The sequence below is a fragment of the Archocentrus centrarchus genome, chromosome 15 (genome assembly GCF_007364275.1).
Source record: "Archocentrus centrarchus isolate MPI-CPG fArcCen1 chromosome 15, fArcCen1, whole genome shotgun sequence".
Classification (NCBI taxonomy): Eukaryota; Metazoa; Chordata; class Actinopteri; order Cichliformes; family Cichlidae; genus Archocentrus; species Archocentrus centrarchus.
This window is the reverse complement of record NC_044360.1, coordinates 9797509-9814728: the sequence shown is the minus strand read 5'-3', so window position 1 is coordinate 9814728 and position 17220 is coordinate 9797509. Positions and strand designations below refer to the sequence as shown.

The window sequence follows — 17220 nt, the reverse complement described above, 5'->3', positions numbered from 1 at the left end:
TATTGTGTATGCTGTAGAGCTTGTATTTTATGTTGTATTTGTAGCATTTTGGGGATGTTTTGAGTTTGTATGGCAGCTACCTTGGCCAAGTCTCCCTTGTAAAAGAGATTTGATCTCAAAGGAACTTCCTGATTAAATAAAGGTGAATGAATAAACACCATTTATTAAACTATATAAACAACTGATGAAATTACAGACATATTAATTCGTAATGAAAGTAATCCTAAGTTGCAAATTTGATTAGTTTGAGCAGAGTCATTTCCTTGATTGACAAATACTGCACCTACAGTCTTTGCATTACCCACCAGGTGTCAGTAGCCTGCTTGTTTGCTGTAACAAATGTACTGCATGCTGCAAATGCAGACAAAGAGTATGCCTGGATCCCTAACATTTTTATATGCGAGTGAATTAACTAAGCGCAAACCGGTACCAAATATGCCACAACGTGTTAGAAATTAAATACTGGATGTGCAGACAAACTTATTTTCTTAAAAATAAATTGCTTCTTTGATACTTATTATGACAATTTAACTCCAACAGATGACTAAGTGTTTTCTAAGAAACATGACTGAGAGCGTGAAAAAGTGAGCAGAAAGAGATGCTTTGATCAGTGCCCTACTTTTCTTGGGCTACAGATGAGATGAGGCGGAGGGAGATGCACGCGAGAGGCAGAGAGGGGAGGCGGTACTACGTGTCCTCCAGTCATCCTCCTAACTATCGCGCTCAGTGGTGTGCAGCGTTTGAACGGAGGCAGACAGGGGAAGCCCGGTGAGTGGCTAGAAATGACCTTATAATAAATATGAGGAGTAAACCGACGGTTTCAATCTACGGATCTTGAACATCTGGATTTCCTCTTGTATTGGATATTTTCTTTTATAAAGTCGTGTTGGAGCAATTTCCCCCCTCAGCTTTGGACTCCTCTCTGTCAGCGTAGATCTTCTGCCAGTTTCTCAGCATAAAACCTTACCTGGCGCAGGTCTCCGAGTCTGTCTTTAATTTGTAGATAGACAGCGAACCCGGCTGGCGACCGATTACAGAATACCTTCAGCTAAGGCGTTTTAACAGAAAATGTGAATCCCTGCGTTTCCCGTGAGGGAGCCGAACCCCACCGTTGGCATATGAAACAGCTGGGTCGTGTCTAGAAGATTGTGGATTAACGATTTTTTTTTTTTCATCTCCCAAGAAAGCCCGGACGTCTTTCAGTGGCCTGTAGCCACAATGAGCGTCGATTTGATTGAATTAACTACATGAGCGGAGTCTAAAGAAACCCATTCTCCCAAGGAGTGCATTTTTTTTTTAAACAAGAAATTCCATATCTGCTGAAATAAACGGCGCCAGGAAAATATGGAAAACGAGGTGTTCACCCCTTTGCTGGAGCAGTTCATGCTCACACCTCTGGTCTGCTGGGTAAGATCCGTAATTAACCATTCAGATGAGTCTAAGGCTGGCTAATTAATCACCTCATGCTGTTCTTTTATTGATTATCTATTGTCCTCTTTTCAGGTGAAGACAGTCGGGCACTCGACAGTGACCGACGGCACCAAATTATCGGAATATATTGAATTAGTGGATGGGATTTACCTGAATGAGATCATGCTTGAGATGTAAGTTGTTTGTGACACACATTCAGAAATATTACCCTCCATTCCTTTTGCACTGGCTATAGGATTAAATCTTAAACCTTTAATATGCATATTGTATCCATTCTATGCAGTTGGATGTATGCATTTTGCTCGGTAAACGGGGTTTATGGGTGTGGAGGAAGGTCAAAGTGATACTCACCCTCAGGGCTTTTCGTGGGGCCATCCCCACATGAGCACATTAAGCAACTGCAGCCTCTGTCCAGCGCTTAAAATGAATGTAGGCTATGCACAAAGGGACCTTGTATTGGGGGCAATGATGGGTCAGAAATCTTTGCAGATAGTTATTGTCAGGGGTCCTTTGGAGCCGCGCAGACTGTCTGCAGGCATCCATGCTGCAAAGATGCGTGCGTGTTTTCTTTTAAGTCACCCTACACTGTCATCTGCAGCAGACTGGAAGACACCCCGCCCCTGGAAGCTGCAGCCTCACGTTTCCTGCTGTGCTGTAGATTAAACTAGAAATAGTAGCCTTAAGAAGACTCCCTCATAGCAGCACAGAATCTGGATTTAGACTGCACTGCAGTGCAGCAGGCCTACATTTGTTTTGTTTTGTTTTTTTCTGTTGAAAGAGAAGGCTTGCTTATGGGTTGGAAGGTCCTTTGATAGTGGGAGAGGTTGGATGTTTGATAAGGCTGAGGAATTTCATGTTAAATTTGTCTCTTTCCAGTCACCTACTAATATATATAGCATGACAGAAGACAGCTTTCCATTCCTTTGTCTGGCTCCTGGCTGGCACTTCCCGCTAGCAGGACAATTTTTCATATTTTCCGCTAATGCTACACTCCACACTGTCAGCATTTATCCCACCGCCTGCTTGTCTAAGCACCATTCAACCCAGCCTCCTCCCACTGGAATTGATTTTCACCTCTCAAGAGATTATGTGTGGCACTTTAATATGACAACTTCTTGTCACACCAGTAGCTCTGGGGAAATGTATGGATATTCTGATCTGTCTTTGCATATTTTTTTTTTTTTGTATACAGATTTACATTAGTAACCAGTGTGTAGTGTTTGAGAAGGATTAATGTGTAGCTGCATTGCACGAGGAGCTGATTAACCCCCCACAAGGTTTCCTGTCTCAAGATGGTTTCCTCTTCCTCCTGTCTTGCCTTCTTCCACTGTCCTCGACCTCTTGCTGCTCTCCCCATCAGTTTAAGCTGCCTGTCTTCAGGTTTAAACTATCCGAGCTCTCTTTCCCCATGCTTGATTTCTACAAACTGATATATTTTCCAAATGGCAAGGCTGTCTTTCTTTTCCACACATAGCTTCTTCAAACAACTCTGCTGTATTTTTAGAGCATTTTCCCCCTATGGGATATAGTATAGTGGAAAAAGCAACAGGAAGGAGATGGGGGGTTGGGGTTGGGGGAGGAGGGTTAGAGGACTGAGGAAGGCAGAAAATGATTTGCCAAAAAGCCAGAGATGGAAAAACCTTTGACATAACAGGGAAGATTTGCAGGGGCAAAGCAAGTGTTTGACATGCAGAAGACAAATTCACATCCTTGTTTGCTGAGCCGTTCCTGAGTTCTGCATATTAAGATGAAGATGTTTGACCAGGTACTTGGTAGGATTTCTGTCTGCAACTAAATAAAAAGAGCCAGAAGGGACTTTTATGTGGCTGGTTGAGAACTAAAATGAACTCTGACTGCTTTACTGAGTGCCTGACAGGATGCTGGGGATAGTCATTCACAGTCAGCTCTGTGTGTTTATGTTTGTGTGTGTCTGCATGCTTTTCTGCAGGGCTTCTGTCTCTATGTGGGAGTTTGTGTATCTGTGGCAGTTTTTTTTTTTTTTCTCGCTACGTATTTGGTTTTGGACTGAGGCAGCTGTTGGTAGTCATCTTATTCAGCCACCCTCCCACACAAAGGGCTACAGTATTGGTCAGATTTTATGTTGGTGAGACTGCTCTTTGTCTTCCTGTCCTGCTTTAAGGCACTGCGGGTCAACTTCAGCTATCTGAAATACCATAAACTCAACCGTATATTACACCTCGTGCTTGTAAACTTTGCAGCTGCTGCTGAGACTTTCATTGTCACTTTTATTTTTTTTTTTTAATGTAACATGAGCTTATTCAGTATTAAAACCATAAATGAGGTTGAAAGCCGTACATGGTGTGTAGTAATACCTCCTTTGCTGGCTGCTCTCATTAAAAGTAGCTTAGAAACTTCTCTAAATAACTGTGGGTGATAATTAACAGGGGTCTCACTATAACACTCTTACACTCACATTTTTTTTCTCTTTCCCTCCTCTCGTCTGACAGCTTAAAAACATATTGTACTGAGTGTTGGGTGCAATTGATCCAGCTGTACTAAAAAGCCCCTGCTGGTGTTACCCTCCAGCCAGTGACTGCTGTTTACATTTAGAGAAAAAAAAACCACACTAGCATTCAGCACTGATAACACTGCAGTTTGAAGAAAATGCTCTCCAGAGTAGATAATAAAACTACAAAATGTGCATAAATTAGTGGATGAAAGTCAACATGCATTTATGTGAGAATGGAACATTAATAAACATTGTGATTTCTTTACTTACATGCCTAATTATTGATATTTTATTGGCAATATCAGCTGTTGTAGTATAAGCTTTAGTGTTGCTGTGTGCATGTCTCCATCTAGTACAAAGCAAGAGACATGGCAGACCGGCTGGCAGCAGTTGTCATCAGGACAGCATGGGAGAGCACAGAAAGAGCTGAGAGACCCCAGGATTATCTAACGGTTTGCTGACAGACACCCAGATGGCACCTTGTCCTCTCCCCCTGCCCTCGTGTGACTGACATTACCTAGCCAATTACATCGCCTCCATAGCGCTGTCAACCAATTAGTTTTCTCGCCCAGCAAGAAGGCGCCAATTAAATTTTTGTCAGAGTGACAACTGTCCAGTTGAATTCTCTGCTTTCTTGGCAAGTCTGGCTCATTGGTCTGTTCGGTCAGACGGTCAGTCTGTCCTTTACAGGCTGTTGTTATTTAAGTGAGACAGTTGAGGGAATAATGAGTTTATGCAAATTAAGTACACAACATTTGTCATGCTAGATGTCAGTGTTTTTTTTTTTTTTTTTTTTTAACATTTCTAGCATTGCGAAGCTGTGAAAACAACTTTAAACCAGAAAATTGGTCCAAAAAATGTGACAGTTTGCTAATTTGACTGAAGCACCTACAAGCCTGGAGTAGTGAAGCATATGTGAGAGATGGAAAGAATGCGGTTACACATGTTCTATGGGTCAATACTTCTGTTTATTATTCAGACAGATCTGTGCATGTCTGTAAACCTGTCTGAATTGGTGCGCATATGGGAATGAGAATGTGAGAAAATTGAGCGCAACTACCAGCTGTCAACATTTTCATCTGCATTTATTTTTTTCTATCAAACATGCCGAAGAGGGAAACCATTAAGAGAATGAAAATGGATCAGTTAATACTGAATGCAGATTTGAAAGGCTTCATTTAATAAAACCCAATGGGTAGGGTTACATTCGCAGGATGTACTCCTCACTGCGCCTTCCACCATTCCATGACTTAAGTTTTCAGTGCATAATGTGCACACACAGCCACACTCAGACCCTGACTGACATGGTTTGTGGGTTTTGGTTGTTACTGCACCCCTGCGCTCTAGCTTTAGCTTCTAGGAAACTGGAACAGGTAAGATTACTGCAAGTCATGTAATAACTAACAGTAGGTCTCAGAGGGCCAAATATCTCAATAGATCCTCATCTTATTATTTTTTTTTTCTCCTCATATCACTTTTCTTTATCACTTACCAAACAGATACTACATTCTAAGCTCTTTGCCTGTTTCTTCATCCTTTCTTCATCCTCCTCCCCGCTGGAATCTTCATCTCTCCACTTCCTTTTCTGTCCACACCTCAACACTCCAGCTCTCGTTCGCTCTCACCCATTCTCCTTTCACTCTTCTGTTTTCTTTTGAGCAGCATGTTGAAGTCTTTGTTAGCTTTCTCTGGGGCTAGTTACGGCACACATAGTTGGGATTCCTGCTTGGATTGGAGAATGGAGGCAGGCAAATGTGCTGCTAGGCTGTCATGCTGCTTGGTTCCCCCACTGCTTCTGGCTGGAGCGTGGCATCCATCTTTCAACATCAAAGTGTCGGACTTGGATCTAACAGCTCTCATAATCATCATTGTCATGTTGTTCTCTCTGTGCTGGGCAAGCAGGGGGATGCAAATGATTTCAAGCAGGAAATGGCAGCTGTGACCTTGGGAGGACAAAACTTTAACAAGGCAGTGTTAATATGAAACCAAACCTTAGAAACAAGGACGTTTAACCCCACAGGGACCACTGTAGAATTTTAAACGCTGATTTTCTTTGGGTTTTCCGGTCTAGCAGTGGAGAGTCATCTCATCTACAATGGCTGAGTCTTACAGTATTAGATTCAAGTTTCTCTTCTGCACCATATTTAGCATGAGTAAGGAAATGCTTATTTTCATTTGACCATGAATAAACCACTGCCCATCACAATTTAATACTGAATTTTTTAAAATGCATCTAGTGATGCTTGTGTTATTTTTATCACCATTTCAAATTTCCATTTTAGCAGCTTTATATTTGATTCTATTAAGTGTAGCTGTTAATCTGCTGTTGCTGCTATTTGCAGTTAATGCAAACTCAACATTTCCTCCATCTGTTACTTATTTCTATCGCTTTAGCAGCTCAGGGGATATAATCCCTTCTGTTCAATGAAAAACTTATGCTCTGGGTTTCATTAACAGCAGCTTAACAGTGAGAATTAACAGCAAAGTAAAATTAATCATTCACCAGGTACAATATTTCTGTTCCAAAGAGTAACTCATAGCAGAATAATGATTAAAGTGAATATACACTAGTGAGATTTATATTTGTGGTGGAAGTGGATGTGGCTAGAAGGAGGTCTTTCTTTAATGAATTATTATATCTGATTTTTAAGTTTCTCCTTTGCAAATGTTAATTTGCCAAGTACTTTTTGACAGATAAATAACTTAGCGATATAACCCGCTCTCTGTCATCCTGCGGTAGAACTCCACCTTCACTATCTTGGATGGAAGGTAGCGACACTAGCCCTTACTCTGCACTGCAGCCTTAATGATCCAGTGCTTTGACTCCCGGAGGTTCTGGTTAGAACAGCCCTTTGCTAGCTGCAGTCCAGTGTTTCTGAGTCAGAGATGACAAGGTTGTCTACAAGTAAATCAATCAAGGATGGCTTGGTTCTCTCTGATGTATGGGGGGGGGGGAGTAAATGCTCAAACAAGTTGCTGGTTGGCTGTTGATATAATTCGGCAGCCCGTCTAAGTAAAGTCTGTCTGTGGTTGTAGTCCAGTATCACGTAGCATCGCTCATTCAGATTGGTAGGAATGAGTTCAGCTGCAGTCCCTATGGACACAGGGATGATTGGAAGAGGCCCTGTGGTAACAGAAAGACAAAGACAGAGAAATGACTCTATACAAAACCAGGACAAGGAAATGGGGTGATGAGAACTCACTGTGTTTGAGCACTGCAGTTTCCATGAGAGGGGGTGAAGAATGAGAAAAGAGGATGCAGTCCACAACAGTAAAAAGAGCCGTTACTATGTTCCCAGCATTTTGCAGTCATACTATTTTAATGGGGTAAAATAATATCATCTGCATTGTTGCCCAAATTAAAAAACAGAATGATGCAGTGACATATTAAGAAATAATGGCTGATTCCTCACTAGTTTGAGATTATTTGTATATATAAGAGTACGTGTTACCTCCTGTACTTACTCCCTTACTGTGCTTACTATAGAATCTCTGTGGACGGTCCACCCGGTCACACAAAAACAGGCAGATATGTGGACATGCACATCCTCATGCTTAAAATTTGATTATACACAGAAAGTATAATTGAGGCTTCAGATCACAGATACAAGTGGTGAATATGAACTTCCTCTGAAGAGTGTCTGGGCTCAGGAAGAGCCCAGCAATTTTGGAGAGTCTCACAGTAGTGCTTATACTCCTTCACAATGAAAGGAGCCAGTTGTGGTGGTTCAGACATCACAACAGGATACCTTCTAGGTGACGCATGACTGCTGCCCTGCAGTGCGGAATAGATTAAACAGCAGAAAATAAATGGATGGATGGAAATTATTTTCTATTGGTCTGTTAGTTAATAGTTCTACAAGCCACATAAGAAGGTTTAAATTTGTCTTGAGTTGGATGCTTGCCTTGCTTTTAAAAACTGACATTTCTTGAAAGCTGATTTGATGCTTCATTATGCTGTGAGGGGTGGAAAAAACCAAACAAACTGAGGGTGGTGTGAGACAGCCTTAATTCTTAACACTACCCTGAAATGATCCTGAACCAAACCGTCAGCTTCAACACGGCCGCTAATAAGAGCTCATCCCCCAGATTTCTTTCACCGGCCTCCTGTGTATGTTTGTCTTCTCTCTCACAAACACACTCCCCCCTGCTGTGTTTGGACAGTACGGATCATAAGCTCCATCTCCAACACGTGGCCAAATATGGCCTGTGCTTTGTGTGTGTGTGTGTGTGTGCGCATTTAGGCCGCCTTCTGCATTGGTGTGTGTATGGGCATGTGCCTGGCTGCCCATGCTGACTGTAATGTAGCCTGTCATATATAGGTTAACACTACTCCCTAACCTATCCAGCCAATCAAAGCTGGCAGATGAGAAGAGGAAGCCCAGTGGCCTGAGGCTCTGCATAAGGCTGCAGCGCCTATCGACGGCACCCATGAACCGACTTATTGACTGGCCGTCTGGCTGACTAGTTGTCTGTGTTGCTGCCTCTTGAGCTGGCTTTGCCGCTCGATCCTTAATCTGTTTGTCTAATTAAAGTCTTGGGTTTACTTTATCAGCAGGTAAAGAGGGGGGAGGCAATAAGTTGGATTTGTTTCTTTTCTTTTTTTAAATGGCTGTTACCATTTTAAGCCCCTGTATTTAACCGCCTGCTGATCCACGGGGGTGTCAGCCCATCTCATGCTTATAGCATCTGAGATGATGCAAGAGAAATGAGCGGTGGAGTGCATGTTGCCATCATGGCGTTGTGGTCGCCATGTTCTCAGCTGACTGTCATGATAATGATGGAATGCATGAATAGGATTTTTTTTTTTCTCTCTTTTCTCTAAGTCTTTCTCACACACCTCATTCACCACATCACCCTCCTCGCCCTGATAGGATTACAGCTTCCTCTGTGCTTTTTAATTAATGGGTTAAATAGACCCCCTACTATGGAGTTCGGAAAAGGGCTGTGTGTGCATGTGGAGGGGAGAGATGGCAGGGTCACGTGACTTCATTTAGACCAGTATTAAAAAGAGCCCTCTGTCCTTTTGATTTGCATAAGTGTGTGTGTGTGTGTGTGTGTTTCAGGGTGGAGACTGTTGAAAAGCCTAATTAACACATCCACACTGCAGCCATTTAAGAGACAGACTTCCCATATAAAACCAGGGATTCTGCATTTCTTTCTTTACCATACTACCTATTGTACTTAATTCAATTTTGTGTTAGGGTTAAGCTACTAAAGCTATATTGTAATCTGACTGCATGTTTTTTAAAATTTTTTTTATTATAAACACATAAATTGGTCTAAATTGAGAAATTGGAGTGTTTATATTTTTGCGTATGCTTCATTTGGTTTCTGTTAGAAGTATATTTAATGGTACCCTGTACAAAAACAATTTCACAATGGTAAAATGATTAGAAATGCCACTGTCTCCTGTGGCTACAAGCATCCAATAAGCTGAGTGTTCTTGAGGAAAATAGTCTTTAAACATCGCTTTTGTGATTTATCAGGCTTAAGTTACTGTATTTTTTGGACTATAAGGCGCACTTAAAATCCTTAAATTTATGGTCCGCAAAATACGGTATGAGTTGTACAGAGAGAGACATGCCTTTGCTATTCTGGGATGTTTCAGAAGCTGTCATGCACACACATGCGTGATGACACATGTTTCACACTGCATGCATGCATGCATGCATGCATACATTCATAAGCACCCAGGATCCTCCTTCCTCCTTCTCAAGGGGCAGGCAGCCATGTTGACCCTGATATATAGCTCATGGAGCATGCATGCTTTGAGGTTTAAAGTGCCTGTCATGATAAAGAGCTGCTCTCTAGCATTGGTGATGTAAGGCTGTGAGTGCAAGAGCATGAGTAGTGTTTTTTATTTTTTTGTTTTTTTATTTTTGGTACCAAGGAAAATACCATGACTTAATTACTTGTTTTATTTGTGTCAACACATGAACTCAGAGAATGAGAGGTCATCAAAATGTGCTGCACCAAGTGTGGCCATCTTTATAAAAGCAGAATTTTTGGCAATTTGGTTATCTGGATTATTGAGTTGTGTGATAACACAATGTCACAGGCTTTCCAGACTGATATCCACAGAAACTGGAAAAAAAAACCCCAACAAACCCCTTACATCTCAGGAGCTACATGTCTCAGTTAGCATGTTAAATATTAAAATTCATGACAGTTCAATTAGAAAAAGACTCAACAAGTATAGCTCGTTTAGAAGGGTTGCCAGAGGAAAGCCCCTTGTCTCTAAAAAGAACATGGCCGCATGGCTTAGGTTTGTAAAGTTGCATCTGAACAAATGATAAGACTACTGGAACAGTGTCCTTTTAACAGATGAGACCAAAGTGGAGATTTTTGGCCAGCACTACATTTGGAGACAACCAAACACAGCATATCAACACGAACACCTCATACCACCTGTTAAGCGTGGTAGTGGAGGGGTGGTGAATTGGGCTTGTTTTGCAGTCACTCGTCCTGGGCCAGCTTACAGTCATTGAGTTGACCATGAATTCCTCTGTATACCAAAGTATTCTCGAGTCAAATGTGAGGCCATCTGTCCAACAGCTAAATCTTGGCCCAAACTGGGTCATGAATTTGGACAGTGATCCTAAGCAAACTAGCAAATGAACTGTGCATAAAGGAAAGCCTGCCAACCGCAACTGAATGAACTGAAGCAATGCTATAAAGAAGAGTGGGCTAAACTTCCATCTGTAACAATGTGAGGGACTGATAGTCATACTGAAAATGATAATTCAAGTTAAAGGCAAAAAAGGTAAAGGTGGTTCTACAACTTGTTGAATAATGGGATGTATTCAGTTTTTCACAGGACTGTATGTTTAAATGGGCGGCTAGCACACTGAGACTTCAGAAAGTAAATGGCAAAATATCTAATCTTATCATACATGATAAAAACAATAAGGACTTTTACTGCGCGGTCTGCCTGGTAGTTGGATAACTACTAGTGGGGTTACTGAAGGAAATGCTGTCAATCTAAAGCTATGTAGCTAGGAGAGACTGATTCAGCAGAACAAATAAACTGTATGAAAAGAGTTTAAGTGTTTTAGACCTAAAAACAAATCTTACAGCCCTGTGCAGATGTACAGTATATAGCATCAACAACTGTGTTAATACTTTCATCTAACTATTTGCTCAAGGGTTGCTGTTTTGTTACCGCCTCAGTTCTGTGACTCAAGGAAACTGGAATTTCCCTTCGGGGATCAACAGATATCACATTAAAACCACCAAGTCTTGTATATTATAAATCTGTTTAATCTCTAGCTATTTGAACTTTTTTTTCCATTCAGTGCTACTCATGCCATCAAAGAACTTTACACTTCAAACCTGGGAAAATATTACCCATTAAGTGATACAGACCATGAACTCGACAAATAGTTAGCATATCAAACTTTCCAAAGAGAGGTACAAATTGCCAAGAAATTGTCTGTTTTATTTAACGAAGGATAAGTGGAAGAAATTGGATGGATGGATAGACATAATTGTTTGAGATTAGGTTTGGTAATGTTCAAAAATATGCAAGTAGTAGTTTGGATTGTTAGCAGTCACTATGGGACGTGGTTCTGTGTGAATGTAGAATGTCTGAGGCTCCTTAAAACATGTTGACACCCGTGATAACCTAAGTTGTCATGCATGGTCCGTTTAACATCCCTTAGGCAACACTTACTGAGGTCATACAGCCTCTTCACTCTGCAGGCAGCATGAAGGCAATGATCACGGTTAAATGTCAGAGCACTGATGATCTATAACCCCCTCAGTGTAGCGTAGTGGTTCTCAAATGTTTCCTGGCATCCCCGGTTCAAAGCCAAATAAAGTTTACTCCCCACTCCCCACAGTTATCAATCATTAACAAAAAAAAAAAAGGAATCACGTTGAATGTTAGTCAAGTAAAAGCCAGCTCTTGTTTGTTCATTTTCCCTGTAAATTGATATAACATCACGTTTGCTTCACGCTGTCAGTTGACAGATTCGGATTGGAGTGACTTGCCCCACAGTTTGAGAACCACTGGTATAGCCCAAATATTTAAATGCTTCAAAAAGAACTTTTTGTTTTAATTTTAGTAATTTCTTTTGCAGCCTGGAGACTGTCTGTCTGAAACCCTGGTGCCATCAGATTGAAAGGGCAGTTTTATGCGTCTCTGACTTTTATTGTGATTGTGGTTTCTTTCAACATGGTTATGGCACTCGGTTTATTTAAACAGGGACCCGCTGTCACAGTGCAGCTTATGTTTTTTTCAAACACAGACCCATTGTATTACATAAAGCAATGATGCAGTGGCATTCTTGGAAACAAACGATGAAATCTTCACCTGATATTTATCTTTGCTACAACCAATGATTATGGAATAACACTATTCCATTTCTCTAACAGAAATCCCAAGGCCACAGTGCAGCGGACCAACAAGAAAGTGAACAATGACCCCACGCTGCGCATCCAGAACCTGTCTATTCTCATCAGGCAGATTAAATCCTACTATCAGGTAAGATTTTACTACTTTGCTTGATCAAAAGTTGAAAGTGTCCACTTTGATGTGATTATTAGGAGCTGTTTATTGCAGTTATTGCATACAATGGTGTGGATTTACTGATAATGATCAAAATCCCTTGAGCTTTGGTCTTCATACATGCACCATGCTTCTTTATGCTTAAAGCTGGAGGTGGCTTCATTCAAATGGAGGGCTTTTATCACATTTACCACTTACACTGGAAAAATTTCAGTTAACATACCCATATGTTTGAGCTCACCATACACACAGAATTAAATGGGTCCACACAAGCTCATGCCACATGAAGACTTGGCTGTATAAACAGAGATATATTTGCAGATGTGTACGTGAGTGATGTGGTATCAAGCCTCCATCCAGATGTCTAACGTGGCCCAGTAAATTTAAAGAGACGTCAGGAATGTAAAACAGTAATGTGGTTATTTGTCTAATCTAAATCTCTATGTATGTTTTGATTTTTACATCAAATCTGCTTGTGCACCATTTCCCTTTTGAACAATGATCCTAACTTTAGAGATCATCATCCAAGAGAGGGAAAATTTAATAGGGTGGACATCCTGATATGTATTCATTCTGTTTGTAGATGCCCTAGAAAAAAAGAGCAAAACTACCTTATAGCCCAAAAGATACTCTTAAAAGCTTTAGTCAGAGATATGAAGTTGATATAAGCACAGCGAGTCATATGTAATGAAATTTAGTGCTCAGGATGTTATCAGCTCATCAGGGCCTTAAATGTTTTAGTTTCCGTTCACACCACAGTAAATCATATTTGTACATCTACAATTACTGCTGTTAATCATATCAATAAATAAAGGCTCACACTTAGTAAATACCTAACCAAATACTGCAGTGCATATTTGGTGAACTGATCACAGTTGGCAGGCTGTAAATCTGACTAATATTGGGCTGATATATTTGTACATACTCACCCCTGGATAATCTCTTGACTGCTTGCATATATGGGATGATACGTGGTTGATTTGCACAACACAAAACATTTTGAAATGTCAGGTGTTAAGATGAGGTAGGTTTGCTTGATTTTTTTTTTTTTTTTTTTTTTTTTTTAACATAAGAAATTATCAGTAATTAAAGGTACTGTTTCAGTGTTTTTAAAAACACTGCATTTAGTGACTTTTTTCAACAGTGGATGTTGTTTAATTTGAGCTAAAATTCCTGTATTTATAAGGGCAGTACACACTGATCAGCCTTTCTATAAAACTATCAGTTTCACCCTGCTTTCTAGTCTTCAACGACATTCATTTGGCTGAATGTTCTGAAAACTGTTTATTTTTGTAATCTTTGCTAGACAGTGTTTGATTTATTGTCCAACCTTTATTCATTAGTTGCCTCACAGCAGCTTTTGCTGTTAGAGTTGTGTAGTTTTTAGCATGCTCTTCGACAGCGTTCCTCAGTGTCTGCTCCTCATTGTTTGTAACTGTTATGCATATGTATTGTGAAACCTGCAAGGTTGGCAAATTCAAGCATTGAGAATATGATTCACATTGTTGCTGCAACTGTGTTTATGATAACCAAGAATTGAACATGAGCCAGCATGCTTTTTGTGACAGTGCGGTGAGTTCAGGAGTGCCGCTATGGCGGCGCAGTCATGCCGATACGCACAAATTACCACACTTCAGGTTTAGGATTGTGGCTTGTATCCATGGGTTGTGGCCTTTTTTTTTTTTTTTTTTTTTTTTTTTTTTTTTAAAAAGGGAAAAAAAATTCATCATAAGTGTATCTTTGACAGTGTCACTGATTGGTCAGTTACTTTGTTACATGAGGGTTGCCTTAATCCTAAACATCTTGTTAATCTCTCCTGGTCATCTTATTTAAACAATCAGCATATTGTGCAGATAAACCTACAAAAGCTCCATTAGGCAGCTTCAAATGACTTGCCAAATTATGCCACAGAGTCAGTGTTTGTCAGTTTCCTCTTAGGATTAAGTAATGACCAGCAGAGTCGATCAATGATGAGATGACAGGAAGGGTTAATGACATTTACTGGAGGTGATGGGATCTAGCCTGTATTTTTAACATCCTGGAGTTGGGCTTCAGTAATAGCCTCATCTTCTGGGAGGTAGATTTAAAAAAAAAAAAAAATTACATTTTCAGTAAGGTTTTAAGTGGTAATTTCTTTTCCAGTACATAAATACAGCATATGCTTGTACTTATTTATATAAATTAAAAGGAAAATGTAGCTTTTTTTTTGAAATGATTAAAGTATTGATACTCCTTGTATGGGATGATTTGTTGCACTAATAAAATACAAACTCAGTTTAAGACCTTGCTGAACATAATGTAGGTAAACTGGTGGTGTAATCTGTGTGGTCTTTAGCTTTACGAGAACATTGTAAGGCAACAGTGAAACTCTTGTACCTCCATGGCGTTTGATTAATCATCCCTGTTTGTATGGGTGGTGGTCTGTTGACCTCCCAGTCACGCTATTGTTCAGCCACTTGTGTCTCCAGGCTCAGACTCACAGAGACCACCTACAGGCTTAAATCCCTCATAGTTCCCTGCTGTCCTTGTTCTGTGTCTGACTGCCCCAATGATGACCTTTAAGAGATTTAACTGACTTTTTATGCGTTTAGTTGATTTGCAGCCTAAAAGAAACAAAACTTAAATGTCTATGAGGCCATGTGTGCAGTTGTAAAACCTGAGAGACAAATTCTCCATTTGTTTGGACAAAAACAGCAAGGCTGTGGTATAAATTTGTAGAGTCTTGTGTTGCCATAGCTAATCAGTGTATGTACATTTTTTGTACATAGTAAAGCGCATTGGATTTTAAATTAAACAATGGGTTAAAGATTAAACATTCATACTTGCTGAACATGCTGGTTCCCCCCTGAAGTGCTGTTCATAGACTGGGTAGCAGTTAATAAATACATTGTTTTTCAGCATATTTTCCACAAATGCATTTTCCTTACAAATATGGCACCATTTAAGAGGGAATACACTTTCCAACAGTATAAGATTCATTGCCAAGAAACACTGTTACAACACAGAAATAATCAACAAAACACAAATTTCCTTATTTTGTGTGCAAAGTTTATATTTGCACACATGCACAGTTTGTGCACCAGGCCAACTCCTACTGGAGCAGTGAGGATGAAAATGACTTTGAGTGGCTGTTTTCCTCTCTACTTGTTTCACATTTCCAAGGACGCATGAAAGAAGACACCTTCCAGGTCTTAGGCTAATGGTCTTAGCAGCTTTTAGATGTACCGTACTACTCAGCACTTTGGATGGGGATGCGGCATGGCTGGTTGCGTTCTGTGATTAAATAAATTGATTTCAATCTTTGAGTCTGTGCAATGGAGCATAGGAGGAACTCGGAGTAATTCAGCAACATGAACTCGAGGCAATGCAGAGAAGCTTTTTAAACACCCATGCCCTGATGACTATGGTGTCTTCTGTGTAAGCGTTATAGTTCATGTCTAGGAGGAAGAAGGAGAGAGAGACTTTATTACATTTGAGCCCTTGCTGATCGACCAAATAATCTTCATGTGTCAAGAGAAATGCAATTCATAATCTTTGTTGAACCATTGAAGGCAGATGTTGGGACTTTCCTTTGTCCATTTCCTCACTCCTTTGCCTGTAGGAGATGCAATCCTAGGAGTGTGTGTGCAGAGGCTGTGAGAAAGGAGCTGGCAAACAAGAAATTCAGTAATAATGGTTTTCATTTCAAAGATGACCTCTCTCGGGCTGAGCTTGAGTATAAAGTTTGTCTGTCAACGGCGTGTCATATTTGTGTGTGTCATTGTGTTCAAAGTCTCTGTTATTGTTCTGGTAAAGTAGATTCTGTAGGAGGAGGTTGATGTCTAGACAGGCTTCAGGCTTTGATTTTAGAATCTGGTGAACAGATCAAGGTTGAACAGCTGTAAGCATGTGTGTGATTGTCCATATGAATTTAACATGCATTATTAATGTTCCAAAGAAGCAGATGATGATTGCAGTAGCATATTTTCTGCAAGTAAGCTGGTGTGTGTGGGGTATTTTCATTCTAGTAATTATTACATTGCTTTTGAGTGGAATATCAACTTTCCTGGTACAGAGGCCAGTGATTTTTCCGTTGCGCGGATGGTCAGTCCAAATATAGGTCATGCCTCTTTTTCATTTAGTGGCCTTGGTTTGGCATTCTTAAGTGGGATGTAATATGGAGCCTCAGCCAGCTGAACTAAAGTCCTTGTGCTTTTACTGGCTTTTCTCAAAGCTTGCTAAGTGAATCCCTTTTTCCTGGTTTATGCAAGTCTGGCTCAGACAGTCTGGTGTCATTCAAAATCAAACCTAATCATTCAAACAGATGGAACAGAACCTAAATTTTTCGCCAATTAGGAATGTTTGTTTTTTAAAAATAGTTTTTCATAAAAAATGTAAAAACCAAAGAAATGGAAACTTATTTAAAACTTATTTGCTTTACTGTTTAGTACACAGCAACATTTTTTCTTCTATCCTTCAAGCTTTAGACGTTACTTTTAAAAATAAGAGCACTTTTGTCCCCTGTTTGCCTCTGCTTTGGTTTGGGGTGTGGTGTAAAGGCTGGGAGCTCTGTTTTGACTGTTCAAAGGGTAACAGAGGACACCATTGATGCAGAATGTGCCTAGCCCCAAAGCTCTGCAAGGTTATTTGCAGACCAATACACGATAGGTTATCAGGCCTTCGTTGCGTGTTTAATGGTGATCTGTCGGCTAGAGATCGCTTGAGAATATTTTCACACTCCTGGGCACATTTTTTCCTTTGCTGTTTTTTTTAAAAAAACAAAAGCATTCAGTGTTTGAATTTGTAATCCAGGCTTCAGATGTTTTAA

At 40.3% G+C, this 17220-nt stretch overlaps 1 protein-coding gene across 5 annotated transcripts in view; it reads left to right on the top strand.

The window, feature by feature from the left end:
- Positions 1–739: 739 nt before the first annotated feature.
- ccdc88ab (coiled-coil domain containing 88Ab) overlaps positions 740–17220 on the top strand; it is a 67545-nt gene continuing 51064 nt past the window's right edge. For all 5 annotated transcript variants that reach the window (XM_030747815.1, XM_030747816.1, XM_030747814.1 and 2 more), the window contains exons 1-3: positions 740–1407; positions 1504–1604; positions 12281–12389. In XM_030747815.1, the coding sequence (XP_030603675.1) occupies positions 1345–1407; positions 1504–1604; positions 12281–12389 (273 nt within the window). In that variant the 5' untranslated portion in view covers positions 740–1344. The remainder of the gene's footprint in view (positions 1408–1503; positions 1605–12280; positions 12390–17220) is intronic.